At 38.6% G+C, this 20201-nt stretch overlaps 1 protein-coding gene across 1 annotated transcript in view; it reads right to left on the reverse strand.

Moving 5' to 3' along the window:
* Positions 1-5136, reverse strand: part of LOC134815857 (plexin-B1-like) — a 46822-nt gene extending 41686 nt beyond the window's left edge. Inside the window, exons 1-6 of the mRNA XM_063824444.1 lie at positions 4101-5136; positions 3638-3760; positions 3300-3400; positions 2904-3018; positions 1422-1581; positions 1149-1239 (exon numbers count right to left, since the gene is read on the reverse strand). Of these exons, the coding sequence (XP_063680514.1) occupies positions 1149-1239; positions 1422-1581; positions 2904-3018; positions 3300-3400; positions 3638-3760; positions 4101-5093 (1583 nt within the window). The 5' untranslated portion in view covers positions 5094-5136. The remainder of the gene's footprint in view (positions 1-1148; positions 1240-1421; positions 1582-2903; positions 3019-3299; positions 3401-3637; positions 3761-4100) is intronic.
* Positions 5137-20201: the final 15065 nt, after the last annotated feature.

Here is a 20201-nt window from a genome sequence, read left to right on the forward strand (position 1 = left end):
CAGTGTCAAGTGTCACAAATGTAAGGAGTTGCCAACTATTATTACTAGGTTTTCCCACTGCTCCAGTCAGTGAACATTGAGTTCACGGTAACTACATAACTACACCGTACTTCTAGACTACTGTAAGTCTGGAGTAATATATAATGTGCGGTCTGGCAGTGAGAGGGATGGAGAGAGGGAGGGAGGGAGGGAGGAAGGGAGGGAGGGAGGGAGGGAGGGAGGGAGGGAGGGAGGGAGGGAGGGAGAGAGAGGAAGGGAGGGAGGGAGGGAGGGAGGGAGGGAGGGAGGGAGGGAGGGAGGGAGGGAGGGAGGGAGGGAGGGAGGGAGGGAGGGAGGGAGGGAGGGAGGGAGGGAGGGAGAGAGGGAGGGAGGGAGAGAGGGAGGGAGGGAGGGAGGGAGGGAGGGAGGGAGGGAGGGAGGGAGGGAGGGAGAGAGAGGAAGGGAGGGAGGGAGGGAGGGAGGGAGAGAGAGGAAGGGAGGGAGGGAGGGAGGGAGGGAGGGAGGGAGGGAGGGAGGGAGGGAGGGAGGGAGGGAGGGAGGGAGAGAGGAAGGGAGGGAGGGAGGGAGGGATGGAGGGAGGGAGGGATGGAGGGAGGGAGGGAGAGAGGGAGGGAGGGAGGGAGGGAGGGAGGGAGGGAGGGAGGGAGGGAGGGAGGGAGGGAGGGAGGGAGGGAGGGAGGGAGGGAGGGAGGGAGGGAGGGAGGGAGGGAAGGGGGGAGGGAGGGAAATGTCCACTTCATGAGAATTAACTGCATATTATTCATAGCTGCTTATTTTTACTAAATTGCCGTTTTAAAAGTTAATCGCAATTTCTCTTAATTCAAACTTGTTAGGCCTAGCAAGCATTGTACACCAAAGTTCTGTTTTCGTTTTTATGTAGTAAAGATACCGGTAAAGGTGCCGAATAATTATTATTATAGGTATGACATCTCATTATTTTAACAGTTGCAGAAATCCAACAGCAAGTCTGAATCGAACATAGTTTAAACAAAAATTACGGGTGATTGTGTTGCAATTTGTAGTTTTAACATCTTGCATTTTTTCACTGAACCAGCAGCCGCTTTGACATCAATAATTATAATGTTGATATTGACTGAACTATTATAAGCGGTATAAAGTATTTCAAGGCGTTCTACAAATTAACTCACTCTGTGTACAGATCACAACGATGATAACGAACTGTGCTCATTCCAATTGAAACGTTCTCGTACAATATACTGACATCTAACAACATCAGTCCTGCGGGAAGAATTGATGTCAATAATAACATAAAATCTATCAGTTGCAGTTTAAAGAGACGAAATATTTGTGGGGACATACAGTTCAGCTATGACAATATGACAACGACGTTAAAACTTTACATACTATAAACAGTGCCCATTTTACATTGAGCAATAAGAAGTAATAGAACCAGCACTTACCGGAATTGATACGGGATATAACCGGAACAGCACAGTGTATCTCAGAGCCACTGTAAGAACCGTTAGTAATGTGTACCTCTGCTGGATCTGTTGGGCTGGTAAACTCACACGTGTACTTCAGGTCGGTGGGTAGGGTGATGTATAGCGCGGATACGTTCAGCTGGAAATAAATTCATCGTCAAAAATAGTCGTAAAGTTAATATTTTACATCCATATTATATTCTTTCAGTTTATTTTCTGTTTGACTATATCTCACGAGATATTATCCCCAATGTCCAATGCCAATAACGAGTAAGAAGTTGGTTAAATCAACCTCACTGTCCAGGAAGAGTGGACCACCAATTTAAAAACATTCTCTAATTAGAGATTTGTCATTGTGTAGGTTTCACTTAATCAGAAACTTCCAGCCAACCTTCAGTTCCACTCTTAATCAATATATAAAAACCTAACACGCTTTGTTTTGATACCCGCGTATCACTTAAATCCGATAAGATCAGTCTAAGCCATGATTGGCTACATTTGGCCACATGACTGAAATAAAAGCCCGCTATTGGCTGGAACTTGTGAGGTTATCTTAGAACGTTGGTGACATGTAGGGTGGTCAAGTTACAGAGGGTGGGAGAGAGAGAGATGAGGGGAGAGGGATGTGTGTTAAAACTCACTAACGTCATTATTATCACACTTTTATTCATAATCGTCAGATGGCAGGAATTGGATTACAAATTTGGGGGTTTATGTGTTTTATGGAGAAGGATCTTTAGCATTGAGGGCATTCAAAAATGATGATGATAAGTAAATGTCATAAGATTAGATTTTAAGCAGACGTTTCACGACTAAACATACAGTGCTGACTGCTGATTAAGTACATTCTCTTCCGGATAAAGTAGCAACAATGTACACGGTGTTACCCTGTATTATATATTATCGTGATATATAATACACTATACACATTCTGTTATCTATATGGGTGCTGATTCATTTTATACACCAAACATCACTGACGAAACTTGTAGGCACCTCATAGAACCTTTGAATTGGATAGTTCACTAAACTGTATGACCCACGTTACAATAATGCTCATAAAAGTGAAGTAGAGGACACCACGACGTAACACTACATTTTATCACATATTTTATCACATATTTTATCACACAGAGAGTTGCTGCACCTGGGGACTAGTGCAGCAACCTGGATCATTGGGTACAGGGAATGTGCTGGAATGTTTACAACGGCTAGCTCATTAATCACATCTGGTGTTGTGTAACTTTGAACGTGAAGGTTGACTGACAGATCTTCTTGTCGTCTTATTCTATATATAATTGGTTCTAACTTCCGGGTATAATGTAACTGATAAGTTCTGAAAACTAAATCTGTATTTTGAATACGGCGCTTAGAGTAAAAATATTTAAATTCTTAAAGTAAAATTATCAGTCATGTGACAAAATTAAATAAATTTTAGATGAAATTAGAGTAAAAACTCACATTAATACCAGACATAACATCGATGTTATCATCAGTGATATCGATCTCTAGGCACTCTGACGAGCTCTTGGTCCACAGATCCGGTTTAATCGTACACTGAGACAGTGTCGTGCACCTAAATAAGAAATGTTACACAAATCTTCACTATTTTTAAATATACAAATAAACTGTAGCTGTAAGTGTAAAGAAAGAGCAGAGTAAAGGAGGAACGGCTGAGACTCTTGTGCAGATATAATAAGAATACAGTTAACTTATGGCTTATAAGGTAAGTGGTTTAGGTATAATATCATGACATCTGAATTTCTTATAATATTTAACTGACACAAATATTTATCGATAAATTACTGTATAAAATTAGACTTTATTTATTCATTTATCTGAGTATAATTTTCTCACTCGTTTTGAAGAGTGCACCAGCCACAGTGAGGATCCCTTAGTTCAGTGCAAGATTCACAGTCTGCATACTTTCCACATTGGTGAGGCACGAAGCTTACGATCTGAAATTTACAAATTATAAAACACACCACAATTATTAAATTTAGAGTCAACACAACGTCCACGATCATAAACCACACAAACTTCATCTTTTATCTGTCTATTTTAAGTGCAAACACCAATGTCCGCTTTGAAAACGAATATCAGTTGGATTTGACATAATACGAGATCAGACCATTTAATTGAACATTGGTTTGTTCTGTGTAAACCGATTAAGTTAAGAACATAAAAATACCCACGGTCAAATTTGACGATGCGTAAACCAATTCATCGTTGAAAAATTCCAGTTTGTTGATTTCCTCAGAAGTGGTGATCAGAATCCCAAGAGATCGGAATGAAGCGTCATTTTCGGACAAGACAATCTGAAAGTGGTGATTAATGTAAATCAAACACGAACAAGTCATCAATATTGCATGGCTCGGTGACAGGAGGGCCAGGGGTTTAGCAAAAGAAATTAATTAACAAAGCCACGCTTAACTATACTGAACTAGGTCATAAGCAACAGCTTAGTTATTAGTTTGAATCCACTAGGGAAATTCGAGTAATAGAAGTATGGTTGAAATCTAACTATTTAATTAGAGTGTCATGATTTAATGAAGATTTTTAAGAGTGGCCCAGAGTTACCACAATATCAAGGCCAAGTATAAGTAAGCTGTGATTTGAGGATATATACAATTATAATCAAGAATTGATATATCTCACCTTATACACAGTTGGTCCAATTGAATAAAGTATCACAAGTTCATCATTGACGAGTCGTCCATTGAATGACTTTATATCATCACTTCCAGTATCAGTTGTAAACAAGGAATTTTTATTTAATTCAATCAAATCTCTCTGATTATCTGATGGCTTCATCTCAGTATCCTCAGTGTATGAGCAGATTCTATATTGAGATATATCGTTGTTGTAGAGCACAAAATGAGTGAGTTTACCAGCAGAAAGAATATTTCCTACTTTAGATGAAGTTCCTCCTTTCAATCCGAACCCAAGAGCGATCTTATCTGCGTTGCTATCACAATTCAGAAGTGCAACAGGATTTCCAGAAAGCCGTTCAATATCCGGGTTGAAATAAAATGCGCTCTGCTTAGTAGACGACTTCCTAATCACCACATAGGTTTGAAATTTAGTGGGCGCAGGACTTAATACCTGAGAACGGAATTGTCTTATATTTTGTAGTCCATTGATGTGTTTTTCTTCGTAATCAAGTTTGTTACTGCTGACATGAGGAAACCAAATTCTCGAAAAGCTCCCAGTTGTTTGTTTAGGTAGAATGAAGTAGGACACCAGCATATAGAAATTATTGCCAGCTCCATTGGCCGCTGTACTGTAGCAAGGGTAGTGGAATCTGTTCAGCTGGAACTGGTTACATAGTCCTCTATCGTTAGTGCTCGCAACGCTTGTTAAAGTCAGGGGATCTCTCAAAAAGCAACAATCATCAGATGATGTCAAATTACTTCCACATTCCAGCAGGAAGTCTGAATTTGCAAAGAACAGCAAAGATTTGGTGAAGTTTTTAGAAAAATCATTAACCCTTGACAATGAATTGTTCAACAGGTAAGTCCTTTTTGGTGTGGTAACATAAACTCTATCTTCTATTATAGAAAAGTCATCAATAGGGTCCTCCTTAGCTGTTTCAAAATTCTTCGCTGACAGTAATGTGGAAGAGACAATTAGGAGAAGTAACTTGAGCATTTCTAGCCATCCATTGTACAGCTACATGACCTGAAATAATTTGCAAATAAATAAACGTGTCTTTTTTTTTTTTTTTTAAACAAATTTTATTTTATACCCACAATCAATTCATATTTAGTTCAAATATTTAAAGTCAAAATAACCATTTCACATAAGTGGTTATATTATAATAAAATAATTTGTGATAAATTAATAAATTAATTTACACTCAAAAATGAACAAAATATACACAATTTTTACCTAGTGCAACACTGGTTCAGCGCGCGGCTGATCGAAAAAGTTTGATTTGATTTACTAACTACAGTGTACAGCGTACATGAAAAAATTACTTACTGAATCTTTTAATACTAGACACATTTTAATTCAGATGTTGTTCAATGAGTTAGCCACAAAAATGTTCAAATTATGTAGGAGGGTAAAGGACACAATTGCTAGTAGTGCTTCTTTGTGCCCGTTGACTACAATGAACATTTTGCGGAGTTTCTCCAGACGGCTTTTATCGGAGTGCGTGTTATTTACTTGGTTATGCACAAGCCAGGCCAACATTTTGTTTTTGTGTCAGCCGAGCTACCAGGTTGCAGAGTATTATAAACACTAAACAATTATACACTATACAAATTTGCTAATACAATATCATGCAGAGTCCGATCTAGCTGCAAACGTCAGACACCACAGTTCAGCCGCCAAGTACCGTTTAAGTGAACACCGAAACACGAGGTTTAGGTGTCATTTTGTAAATCACTTTATGGATGGATAATTCAGTAATTGTTGAAGAAAATTACAGTCACTGCCACCTATAGCGTTATGTCATGGGTCTGATTAACGGCCAAGAATAAACGTACGTGTGCGCTTAAGAAACCCGCGCAAATGTTGAGGTAGGGAGTAGCTGCGGCGCGCTTTTAACATATATTACGTATAGCGCCGTACGGAAACGGCAATATTTAAGTAATTAAGTATTTGTTTACATAAATTCCACGTTTTTATCAATAATCTAGCATGGTCCAAAACTGTTAAAGTTGTCATTATGCCACTAGAACTTTTATAATTTCAGAATTTCAACAGTTAGTGTCCTACAAGATTTGTCAAATCAGCAAAAACAAGAATAATTGAGACCATAAAAACATCAACCTTTCTAAGACTAAAATCCAGGATATCTAACAATAATAAAAAGTTATGAAAAGAGATCAAAGGTTGTAAGGCAGCGATAAATCCTTTTGGCTCAATAAAATTTAGAAGCTGTAAAAGGAAAATAAGTTTCTTCTTGGATGTTATGCCTAAAACTCAAAAATATAAGGCTCATTCTGAACAAACACAAATCCTCTGATGCTCTTTTCTATAGCCATTTGGTGGTTGATGTGATGAGAACAGAATTATTTTTAGGAGTATCTCCTTTAGGGGTATCCCACCCATGATATGTGATGTGTCAAATGTAAGTGCCAGTCTTGAGATACACAAGTTAAGTGGGAGATACTAAAAAGTAGGAGAGTAGAATGACAAATAAAAAGTAGGAAAAAAGTAGGAACGGTGCAAATTTAGTAGTCTGAGCTTTAAGTTTTCAGTGCCTGATCACAATGTCATGTCTGAGGTCAGTATCAGTGATCTCAGACATAAGATAATAATCTTGAGTGGGGCCACTTAAAAATTTGAAACATACATTTAGCTCCTTGACGGTGTTTTGCTCCACCTTTCTAGGACCAAGAAATAATGTTATGATTGAGTTTGATAAAAAATGTTTCCAACAGTAAAGTAAAATTTAAGATAGATACTGATCTTTGATGCAAAAGTAAGATTACTTTATTGAACAAAATATCAGGCAAGGAGCAGCGGCCTGAATGCCGAGCCAAAGGTTTGGTGATAATGTTTCCATGAGTGGAATAATATTTTAGACATAGAAACTGGGCTTTCAATTCTAAGGTGCAACTATTCTGTTTGACGAAGTATCAAGACAAGGAGCATAGTCGAGGGCATAGCCCCAAGGGGCCGATGGTCTGATTAAGATGTGTGAAAAAGTGTCAGTGCAGTAGGCCAATGAGCAGGACTAATTTTAGAGAAATGAATATATCTACTATATAAAATGAAGAATTATTTTTGTACGACTCCGCCCATGTGCAAATTCTGCGCATGTGGTCATTGTAAAGTTTGCTTTGCCCAAATTTGACTGCCAAAATTGGTACAATTTGACCGGTTGAGCTATTCAGTGAGCTAGCATGCCACCTGGTGTTCACCCTTTGTTAATATTTCACCCAGATGGAAACAAATGTTCACTGGACACTTTAACATGTAATCTATATGTGTTACTCAGCCAATGTGGAGCATATCAGTGCTTCAAAGTGACATTTTAAAACTTTTTGCAATCTCGTTGGTAACTGAATCTGGCAGTCAAAACAGGTTGAGACTCTCAGAAAAAGGTCCCATCTACACAGAAAGCCCCGGTTGAGACAACTTTTAATGCTCAGCCTGTGTGCAGCAGTAGCTTGAAAGTTAGGCAATTTTCAAGACCAAAAATCATACGCTAAACAGTCAAGTTTTTGGTTGAAACTCTATGAACTTATTAGCTGAAACCCCTCTCAAGAGTTTTTGACTATTTTCGATAACACACCATGTCTCAACCGACGTGGAGCGAGGTTTTGGCAATGTAGAAATTTGTAAATTTTTAATTTATTAGCTTTTCATAATGCTTTTGTTTAGATCTGTAAGATTTTTTTAGCTTGGTAACTCTTACTAACTCTATTTTGAGTACTGAAACGGATATTTATATTCAGTACACTTCTCTCAACCCTGTGGAGCCCAAAATGGTTAAAAATTTGCCAACTTTTAAATTCTTTCTGGGTTAAGATAAAGTGACTTCTGTGATTTACATCTTGACTCCTGTATCTATATTTTCACCGTTGATGCAGACTCTTTAGTCGAGAACAGCCTATCTCAACCATGTGGAGCAAAAAGAGGTCTTCCTTTTGATCAATCGAGACAACTTTTAAGTGCTTCATGGGATATCATTTTTATTCATTCTAGAGAAAATATGTTATAATATTGGTGGTCAATAAACTTACTTCATGGGAACTATTCAGTGCTCAACCTGTGTGGAGCAGAGATGATTTCTGTTGTATTAGATTTTCGAAGCTCACCGCAGACCAATATGTAGTTGACCAAATAAAGTTTTACTCAGTTTGACTCTATTATTTTTTGTCATTTCTAGCTCTGCTCCACTCTGGCTGAACAGTTCTGGAACATCAATCATGGTAAGAAAAGTATTTAAAGTATATCAGTAAACTTTAAATTGCATTACGTACAAATTCGCTACAGATCGACCATCATGGAGCTGGAGACTCTTTTTACCGTAGAAAAGCCTGTTGCTCCTCACGGTTGAGCATATTGTCTTTTTCTATGGTGGCATATTTCTCTTTAAAGGACACAGTACATTTTTAAACAGAGGGTTTAGTTTTCTTAACTCAAGTTGGCGTTAGGTTGTTTTAAGCTTGATTTGATCTATTGATATTCTATGAATTTAAGCTCTACTCCTCTCTGGTTGAGCCTATTAAATACAATTTTTCAATCTGTTCTGCTAGTAATTTATTTTAAAAGCTAAAATACTCATTCTAATTTCTCATCCAAGTCATATCAGCCGATGAGGAGTCATGTTATGCAGTAAAAGTCCTCTGCTCCACATGGTTGAGCATTACTAGGTTTATCAGCAGTTCCAAAGAATAGAGTCAGGGGGTCTGAACATAATCACAAGAAAAAATTATATTTTTATGGCCTGATTAGATGTATTTATCGTTTTTAATCACACTCACTTTCAAAACTCAGTTTCTTCCCAATCAGTATTCCCAACTAAGGTATAATAGTTTCGTGCTCCGCATCGGTTGAGCAAGGTGTACCATTATTGATTATGTTATCTGGTGCGTATTCCTTTAAACTAAGATTTTGTGAAAAGACGGAGATTCTACTGTAATGTTTACCCCTGGTTGAGACGAAAAATATGAGGATATTTCGACTGCTCCACACTGGCTGAGGTCCATTTTATGATTTGTCAGTGAAAATATTTTGCAATTAACGTCCAGGATCTATTTGTTAAATGGCGATCAAAATAGTCAAAAAGCATAGATTTTATTTAATTGGGGTGCTCCACACTTTTTTGCTCCACATCAAAAACCAGGTCATAACTTTTGCTCCACATGAGATAGAAACTTCATTCCAAAGAATTCAGAAAATTCGGAATCTTCAGATGAAAATGATATCAGAAAGGATTAAATTGCTCTTTATCAACCTGCTCAAAAATTTAAATCAAAAAGTAAGCAAAATGGGCAAAGCAAAATTGACAATGACCATGTGCAAACATTTTGGAACTTCATTTATATCGGTTTTGTGTTTATATTGCCGATTACATATTAATAAACTGAATATCTTCCTTTACAATTAATATTTTTTGATGCGATAAAAACTGTCTATCAGTGCCATAGTACTTAAACATGTCTCCATTTACATGAAATGTAATCTACTTCATATCAACATGTCCAAATGCTGCTACATACATTTTAAACCTGCCTCTGAATATGATGACACCTGTGCACGGACTAGACCATTTGCTACCCTGTTAGATGAATCAAGATCAATATTCATCAATGGTAAGGTTATTACTAAAGTCAAGGATACCAAATTCTTAGGTGTTGTTATAGATAGTAAGCTAAACTGGATTGCCCAAATGCACTACATCCGTAAAAAACTGCGATCTATGACTGGTGCAATCTGCAGGATTCGGCACTCGATACCTTCTGAACTATATTTGCTGTGCGCGTTGTCGGCCGAAACCTGGGAAGTTTCCGCTCTAATATTTCAGACGACAGTGATGACTCATTAAGAGCACTAATTTCGACCACTTTCCCGGTCGAACCATACCAAATCAAACTAATTTACCCACGTGTATAGCCCATGTCCTGGCGGTGCTGAGCCGATGTAAAACTCTTCTGTAAACTCTTTTGTCTCTTGTTTATATTTTATATTTTAGTTATACTGTGTACTGTGTACTGTGTACAATAGTTATAGTGTATAGTGTGTAGTGGTTATTTTTGTTATAACGTGTCACTTTATATTTTGCTACCATCGTCAGCCTTGACTGCAACTCACCATTCATTGTACTTGATACAGCAAATATCAAAATTAAAACACTGTTTTCGATCTGACGGGTGATGGGCTCTCTCTGATGGGACATAGTTCTAGGGGGTACCCGGGGTACGAGTTAACGAATAGTGTTCGTGTCCTTACACAATCCCCTCTCGCTATGTTTCTGACGGAGGAGGAGCCTAGGTCATCCGTCTGCATCGCTTAATCGAGTTTAAAAATTTAGCCAATTACAAACTTAATTACATGTTATATCAGGTGTAGAGTTTAGCATTCAAATTTTAAATTTTTGACGGCTGACGATGGTGAGTCGCTACGTTTAATTTGGGACTTTTATAGTCTTAAGTCTCGGAGCTCAAAATGTCTCGTACCACCCCGCCTTACATTACTTCGTGGTTGCCTCGAGCCTCGAGCCTCGAGTGGCGAGTGCTTACCCATCGAATACACGATTGAAACACTAATTATTTATTAGCATTCTACAGTCTCCAAAACGAAGTACGAAGGTAAATTAACTTTGAGCTTTGTTTTGGCGACTGCTTCATCGATAAGCGAGTAGGTATTTGTTGTTTAGCAGGGTTGAAGATTAAAGCAATTATATAAAGTATATCTCCATCATGATATATGCTAGTGTAAACATACATAATCAATAATACAATCAAATAGTATTAGTAACTCGCTAGATTATAAAAGTGCTTTAAGCACATGTTTACGTCAATTATTACTAAAATTAATATACTTTTTGCTTTAATACAAACAACAAATACATGTCACATTATAATTGAGTAGTTGAATGAAACCTGTGCTACAAATGTCTACGCATGACGCAGAATTGCGTACTGCTTGATCGCGGTACTGCTGTTCACAGAGGCGCGCGCTCAATCACAAATAAAGAGCTTGCGGTATTTGGAATCTGCTCTCCATTATTATATTAATTAGATCGCAGTGCTCACGCGCGGCCTGTACTGCGCGAACGACAGAATTAGTATCTTTTAAATTATTTTGCTTCTGAAATTTTGGCTCTAGTAAATGTTCCATGTAACTGTAAAATAACAATTAAATAAATCCTGTGCGCGGCGCTTACGGCTGCACCTAAGAATTGCTCAACAATTGTGGCTGTGTGCGCGGCGTACTGCATATGTTGTATGTGGTTGAATTGAAATTTGAATTTATTTGTGAATATAATATTATGTATTGATTGTTTTGTGGTAAATAAAAAATTTTTCTTTCTTACATTTTTTCTTTCTTATAGGCCAGCCTATCACTATGGTCGTTGGTGACGTGATAGATACACCTAAAATTGGCACCTGAAAACAAAGAAACACCAACTTTTAGACTGTGATTTCCAATCCAGGATAGATTTTGCCAACACATTCCTGTCCAAGCAGAATGCGGATTTTTACTTTGAGGACGAAATCTGGTACAACAACGAGGCTCACTGCCACATCAATGGATGCGTCAACTTGCAGAATGCAATTCACTGGGGCTCTACTAGACCGGATGAAGTGGTGGAGAGAACAGCTTTTCCTGAAAAGGTCACAATCTGGTGCGCCATCAGTTCTCGTGGAATCCTAGGACCTTACTTTTACAAAAAAGAAAATATTTACCACAAAACAATCAATACATAATGTTATATTCATAATTAATTCAAATTTCAAACACATATACAGTACGCCGCGCACACAGCCATAATTTTCAATTGTTCAGAAATTCGTAGGTCAGATGTAGGCGCCGCGCACAGGATCTATTTAATTGTTATCTTACAATTACATGTCGCATTTCTTAATTACTAGAGCCAAAATTTCAGAAGCAAAATAATTTAAAACATATTTCTGTCGTTCACGCAGTACAGGCCGTGAGCACTGCGATCTAATTAATAGATCGAATAATAATAATGGAGAAATTCCAAAAACCGCGCGCTCGTTATTTGTGATTAAATTGAGTGCGCGCCTCTGTGAACAGCAGTACCGCTCAATCATGAAGTACTAGGCGGTACGCAGTTCTGCGTGAGGCGTAGACATTTGTAGCACACGTTTCATTCAACTAATCAATTATGTGACATGTAATTATATTAAAGCAAAAAGAATATTAATTTTAGTAATAATTGACGTAAACATATGTGCTTAAATAACATTTATAATCTAGCGAGTTACCAATAATATAATACTATTTGTTTGTATTATTGATTATATATGTTTACACTAGCCTATATTATGATGGAGATATACATTATATAATTGCTCCAATATTCAACACTGCTAAACAACAAATACCTACTCGCCCATCGATGAAGCAGTCGCCAAAACAAAGCTCAAAGTTAATATACCTTCGTACTTCGTTTTGGAAACTGTAGAATGCCAGTAAATAATTAGTGTTTCAATCGTGTATTCGATGGGCAAGCACTCGCCACTCGAGGCCGAGACAAACGGCACCGGCTCTGCCCTGCAACCATGAAGTAATGTAAGCAGTAAGGCGAGGCGGTGGTGTGCGCCGTTTATACGGCCCACAGCACGAGACATTTTGAGCTCCAAGACTGAAGACTTAAGACTATAAAAGTCCCGAGTTAAACGTAGCGACTTACCATCGTCAGCCGTCAAAAATTTAGAATTTGTATGTTATAAACTCTACATCTGATATCAGTATAACATGTAATTTAGTTTGTTATTGGCTAAATTTTTAACTCGATTAAGCGATGCAGACGGATGAACTAAGCTCCTCCTCCGTCAAAAACACAATGAGAGGGGATTGTGGAAGGACACGAACACTATTCGTTAACTCGTACCCCGGGTACCCCCTAGAACTATGTCCCATCAGAGAGAGAGCCCATCACCCGTCAGATCGAAAACAGTGTTTTAATTTTGATATATGCTGTACCAATTACAATAAATGGTAAGTCAAGGCTGACGTTGGTAGCAAAATATAAAGTGACACGTTACAACAAAATAACCACTACACACTACACACTATACGCTATAACTATTGTACACAGTACACAGTATAACTAAAATATAAAATATAAACAAGTTACAAGAGACAAAAGAGTTTACAGAAGAGTTTTACATCGGCTCAGCACCGCCAGGACATTGGCTATACACGTGGGTCAATTAGTTTGATTTGGTATGGTTCGACCGGGAAAGTGGTCGAAATTAGTGCTCTTAATGAGTCATCACTGTCGTCTAAATATTAGAATGACAGTCAACGAAGTTCGCTATATGGATCTGCTGGAGAACAAGTTTTATCCTGATCTGTCGCAGTTCTACTTCAACAACCCCCACCTCACCACGAACTGGTGGTTCATGCAGCATGCAGGATGGAGCTCGACCTCACATCGTTCGACCAGTTCAGAAATTCCTCGCAAACAAGTTATCCACAGAATAAACCTGACTTTGTGAACACATCTTGTAACTCAATCAAATCAAGGCTAAACCGATCTCTTCTAGATGCCTTAACGGATGTTATATTATTATTACTCGTCTAAAGTGCTACGAAGTAGCGCGCGCCGGGCCAGACCATTAACAATGGTCAACTAGATGCCCAAAGCAGGTTCGATAATGAGTGGCATAATGACAACTTTAACAGTTTTAGACCATGCTAGATTATTGATAAAAACGTGGAATTTATGTAAACAAATACTTAATTACTTAAATATTGCCGTTTCCGTACGGCGCTATACGTAATATATGTTAAAAGCGCGCCGCAGCTACTCACTACCTCAACATTTGCGCGCGCGGGTGTCTTAAGCGCGCACGTACGTTTATTCTTGGCCGTTAATCAGACCCATGACGCTATAGGTGGCAGTGACTGTAATTTTCTTCAACAATTACTGAATTATCCATCCATAAAGTGATTTACAAAATAAAATGACACGTAAACCTTGTGTTTCGGTTTTCACTTAAACGGTACTTGGCGGCTGAACTGTGGTGTCTGACGTTTGCAGCTAGATCGGACTTTGATATTATATTAGCAAATTTGTATAGTGTATAATTGTTTAGTGTTTATGATACTCTGCAACCTGGTAGCGCGGCTGACACAAAAACAAAATGTTGGCCTGGCTTGTGCATAACCAAGTAAATAACACGCACTCCGATAAAAGCCGTCTGGAGAAACTCCGCAAAATGTTCATTGTAGTCAACGGGCACAAAGAAGCACTATAGTAGAGGCTCTTACGGGCAAAAAGACGTGTTTTCTGCACGAGTTTAGAGACCTAACCGCTAATTGGACACAATAGTATGATGTCTAAGGATCGATAATATGTTAAGAAGTATAAATTTGGCCTTATTAGTCACGTGCTATACCAATGCGCGTTTTAAACTTTGACAGTCTATTACTCTAAGGCAAATAGAGTAATTATATTCATATTTTGTCAGCAATAAGATCACATTATTTTCTATTTAGTGTGAAAATATGAGCTAGAACGGACATAATCTCGCTGAGTTATAGCTGTTTGAAATTTATGATGAACGCGCGGGTGCCAATACAATTGATAACAACTAAATGCTTTTGCGCGTAGTGCGCGTCGAAAATTTGGCAAAAACGCTTGCGGAGTGACAATATTCAAACTTCGATAAAGTATATGAAGTGGGTACTTCTCGGAAAGGAAAAATTTAGGCAAACACGATGTGACTATTTTTGGGTTGATTTAATACAACTGTAAAAAATTATTCAAACTTCAAGCAAAAAAAGTCAAATTTTTTTACCACTTTTTTGGATTTTTACCCCCAAAAAAATAGAGGGATTTTTCAAATTTTTATATCATCTTGTGCAGCTGTGTTTTAGCTATCTCCATGCAAGTTTTGCCGACATGCCAACAAAATTAACTTGTTCAAAATATCGAAAAACATGGTTTTTTGGCCTATTTTTTGCCCAAAAATCGGTTTTTTTGCAATTTTACCCCCAAAAAGTCAGTCCAATCATCTTAAAACCACTTTTAATCGATTCTACGGTCAAAAATACGTCTAGTAAGGTGTATCTGGGGTCCCTAGCGTATTGAGCAGACAATGCCCGTAAGAGCCTCTACTACTACTAGCAATTGTGTCCTTTACCCTCCTACATAATTTGAACATTTCTGTGGCTAACTCATTGAACAACATCTAAATTAAAATGTGTCTGGTATTAAAAGATTCAGTAAGTTATTTTTTCTTGTACGCTGTACACTGTAGTTAGTAAATGCAAACTTAATTGACGATGTCAATTCATGGTAGCTCGGCGCGGCACAGTAGCGCATTTCGCCGATCTAGCCGCTGTGAGAAGCCTTGACATACGGAAAATAATATCTCTGATATTTGTGATACGTAACATGTATCAAGAGAAGCCTTATTGAGTGCGCGGCACAGTAACGCATCGCGCTACAAATGCAAACCAAACTTTTTCGATCAGCCGCGCGCTGAACCAGTGTTGTACTAGGTAAAAATTGTGTATATTTTGTTCATTTTTGAGTGTAAATTAATTTATTAATTTATCACAAATTATTTTTTTAATTTAACCACTTATGTGAAATGGTTATTTTGACTTAAAATATTTGAACTAAATATGAATTGATTGTGGGTATAAAATAAAATTTGTTTTACTAAAATTTGTTTTACTAAGTTCGCCCACAGAACCATCGGACATCTTGGAACACACCACGTGTGACTACTTCCTGTGGGGGTGGGTGAAGGGCCAACTCTATACTACAAGAGATATCCTATTGCAGACATCACGCAGCTAAAGCACCACCTGATCGACATCATCCATAATATGGACCCAGTGTTTGCTATGAACGCTTGTCGGACTGAAACATCTTTATTGAAATTATTGAATTGTTTTTGTGTGGGAATTTTGATTAGTTGATTTCATTTATCCTAAAACTTGGTGTTTTCCTGTCTAGCAAAGTCATTATCGGTATCCAATCAATCATGATCAGGTCGTCATCTCCTCAGTATGTTTGGTAAAGCCTAGTGAACCTCATTAATACACGCTAGTGCCTTACAGTTCCAAAATACATAATCATGGCGACGATAGTTCAACTTGAACCTTTATAGTTTTTACAGGTTCAAGTAACTTTAAGTGTTAGAGCCTCGAATTATTCTGTAAAACCCTCTGGTGTCGAGATTACTCCATCAGATCCCAAATTCGGATCCACTATTGTTAAGGAGACCCGCATGGCGCATCCAGTAGGGACTGTTGGCGGTAAGCTACAGCTCCTGCTGGTAATCGACTCGGAAAACAGTAGTAATCCCCGTTTTTGGGTTGGAAATGAACACCAGATCGAAAACAGTTCCCCAGCTAGAATCCACTCTTACTGCTCCTATACCCCCTCCTAGAAGCCGTAAATCTCTAAATCCCACCTCCCTTAGTGAAAAGCATGCTCTCCCTATCCACATTCACAAAAGAGCACAAGAAATCCAAGCTCCTAACACAGCCATAGATGAGTTCATAACATCGGAAAGACTGAAATCTAACAGACAACAGATCCTAATATCAGACCACAGCACCCAAGAAGATATCTGTCCAACATGCCACCTCGGTGTTCTTGCTAAACAAGATGGGCTCCTTTGTGAACAGTGCAATGTTTGGCACCATCCCATTTGTGAGGAAATCAACACCAAAGAATACAAACACCTCCAAGATGAAAAGTTTGACATTGCATTTGTATGTGGTAACTGTGAAAAACAACGCCTTACTACATCCACTTTACCTCCCCCGGATGCAGTCATCGCATCGATCAACAATGCAAAATGGGGAGTCCTAAAAGGTTTACAGATAAGGCCAGCTGTAGACTCTATCTACAAGAGGGTAGTCCTTTGGAAGAAGAACATGTTTAAGGTACCGAAAGGCAAGATAGGAGAGAGTTTTATTGAGGAAGTTGCCAATACCATCAACCTCTTTAACAGTGGCTCTAACCTCGAGAGTGTTGCAATTACTATGACGCTTATAATTTTTCCCCTCCTGCTCCAGAAACCCTCCAAATCCTCTAAAGCCAAAGACCATGTAGCACACCTGGAAAGAAGACTTGTTATGTTATGTGCTTGCGTTATTGTTGGACAAGTCATACACTAGTTTCCCATCAAAACCTGAACAATATATAATTAACCATTTATTCAAATACAATATATATCAACAATATATATCAAATATACAATACATAACATCTCCCTCTTTGGGAACTAACGAAATAAAGACACGTCACACGCTATGCGCGTGCGCGCGCTATCTCTGCGCAAGTGCCTACGTCCTTCAACAATTTCACAGGAATAGTGCGTTAGGCGCTCGCGCCTTCCATCTCCTTTCCAAAATCTCTTTGTTCTCACATCTATTCGCACACACAATGTTGTGGAATCAAAATAATTTAAAATAAATTAAAAATCTGGAAAAACTAAAAACTGAATTTACTTAAAATTGTCTCGTTTAATGGTAATAAATATAAAAACATCCGTATACTAGATTCTTTAACCGTATCTAACTCTAGACTTATAAAAAGAAACTATTTGGCAGCCTTCCCCGCTAATCTCTCAGACCGTCTCAACGTTACCGGCTGAGTATTATGCCTCTCGGCATATAACCTAAGTTTGTACTCCTTAGCTATCGCGGGTGGCATATTAGATTTTGTAACAGGGACAGTAATGGTCTTCTTTAATTTGGCTGGGGTGCTGCAGGGGTTTGGTTTGGGAGTTTCTGTTTGTGCCTTTGGCGCTAGTATGGGTTTTGGAATCAGTCGGGGGTCACAACTTTTTGGTACTTCCAGTGGGCTGGGGGTCTGAAGAGTATCGAAGAACTTATCATGAGAAGCCGAGAATCCTCTACCAGTTTTATCCTGGATTACCATGGATCTGTTTCTCGTGATAACATTTCCAACACTGTTCAGAAGGGTGTATGAGCGAAATTTGCGGTCAACAGACACAACTTTGGCTTGGCGCCAAGTCTTGTCAGATTTCCCGTCTTTGTAAATCACTATATCACCCGGGTTACACATATCAAAAGATTTAGTAGCATTTCTATTATAATATTGAGCACTTGCTGCTTGTCTATCGAGTAATAATTTACGGTTTTTGCAGTCTCTCTCAGTTACCAATGAGCTTTGTAAATATGGCAAATTTGTCTTAACATCTCTTCCCATTAATAGATTATGGGGGCTTCCCAATTGAGGGCTCAATGGAGTCGCTCTATAGTCTAGTAAACACATATTAACATTATCTAAATTACCTTTACATCGTGTAATAATGTTCTTAACGTGCCCAATAGCTCGTTCAATCTGCCCATTAGATTGACTGTATCGTGCGGAACTAAAACACTTATCGATATCATATTTCTCACAAAACTTCCTCATTACCACCGACGCGTATATTGGTTCTCTGTCTGAAAAAGCTATATCAGGAATACCAAAACGGGCAAATATAGACTTAAAATGTGAAATAAGTTGGTCAGACGTCGGATTTCTAGATAACTCGCTAACTTCTATCCATTTGGTAAAGTAATCTATGACAACTTGATATTTCCGACCCATAACAGTAACAATATCTGCTCCTACTTTCTCAAATGGTCTCAATGGAACACTATGCGATTTGAGTTCAACTTTCATCGGAAGCTTCCGTGTACTTAGACACTCAGTACATTTGTCGACCATATTGTCGATATCTGAATTAATATTTCTCCAATATACTCCCTTTCTAGCTAAAGCTTTACATCTAACACGACCCTGGTGTGTGTCATGCAACTTTCTCAGAATATCATTTTGCAAAACCTTTGGAATTACAATTCTATCATCAAACAGAACTAAGTCGTCAAAAACTGACAGTTGGTCTTTCATTGACCAATACGGAGTAACATTTGGATCACATTGCCGTGTGTCATCTGGCCACCCATTGGTGATATATTCCGTGATTTTAGCTAAACAAGGATCCCTAGCCGTTTCTATTTTAAGTTTATGTTTCATTTGCATCGAACTCTTTACAGTCTCTACAATCATGTGTACATTAAGATCACATTCTCGCTCTAAAACAGTGTCGTGAGTGGAAATTGGAACTGTGGCACGACTAAGGGTGTCTGGTATGACGTGATCTTTACCTGGTTTGTAGGATAGCTTGTAGTCATACTTCTGTAGTCTGAGCAGGAGGCGCTGGCATCTGGCTGGGTTTGCATGAATTGGTTTCATGGATATCGGAGTCAGAGGCTTGTGGTCTGTATATACCTGCACGTGTTTCCCATACACGTATTGGTTGAACCTCTCTAAGCCAAATACAACTGATAGTAGCTCCTTTTCAATATTTGCATACCGCTTCTCTGTTTCAGTCAGTGATCTTGAAGCATATGCTACTGGTTTTCCTTGCTGTAAGAGACAGGCTCCCAAACCAGCTTGGCATGCATCTGTGTGTATCTCAACGGGTTTGGTGACATCATAATGTGCCAGAGCTGTATCATCTGTAAGGTCCTTCTTGAGATCGTCAAATGCCTTCTGTTGCTCGAAATTCCAGCAGAATACTTTGTCTTTGTGGAGCATGGTCCTCAAGTGGTGTGTCTTTTCACTGAGGTTTGGAATATATCGGGCCAGATACGTTACCATGCCCAGGAATCTCTGGATTCCTTTTTTGTCTGCTGGTGCAGGCATCTGAGTTATCGCGACAATCTTCTCTGGGTCGGGTTTGAGTCCTTCCGGTGTGATAATGTGTCCGATATACTTCACCTCGTCACACAGGAATTTGCACTTCTTTTTGTTCAACCTTATTCCTACTTGGCTGCATCGTTCTAACACAGCTCCAAGCCTGGCCGTGTGCTCTTCGAAGGTGTTAGAGAATACGAGGATATCATCAAATATTATCAACACGCCTGGGAAACCTTCGAATTTTTCTGTCATTCTCTTCTGGAATATTTCATTTGCGCTGTTCAGTCCGAAAGGAAGACGAAGGTATCGGTACCTTCCAAATGGAGTGTTGAACGTGGTCAGCTTGCTGGATTTCTCTTCGAGGGGGAGCTGCCAATATCCACTTTTGAGGTCTAGTTTGCTGAAACATCTTGCAT

This window comes from Bolinopsis microptera, chromosome 5 (genome assembly GCF_026151205.1).
Source record: "Bolinopsis microptera isolate Bmic1 chromosome 5, MBARI_Bmic_1.0, whole genome shotgun sequence".
NCBI lineage: Eukaryota > Metazoa > Ctenophora > Tentaculata > Lobata > Bolinopsidae > Bolinopsis > Bolinopsis microptera.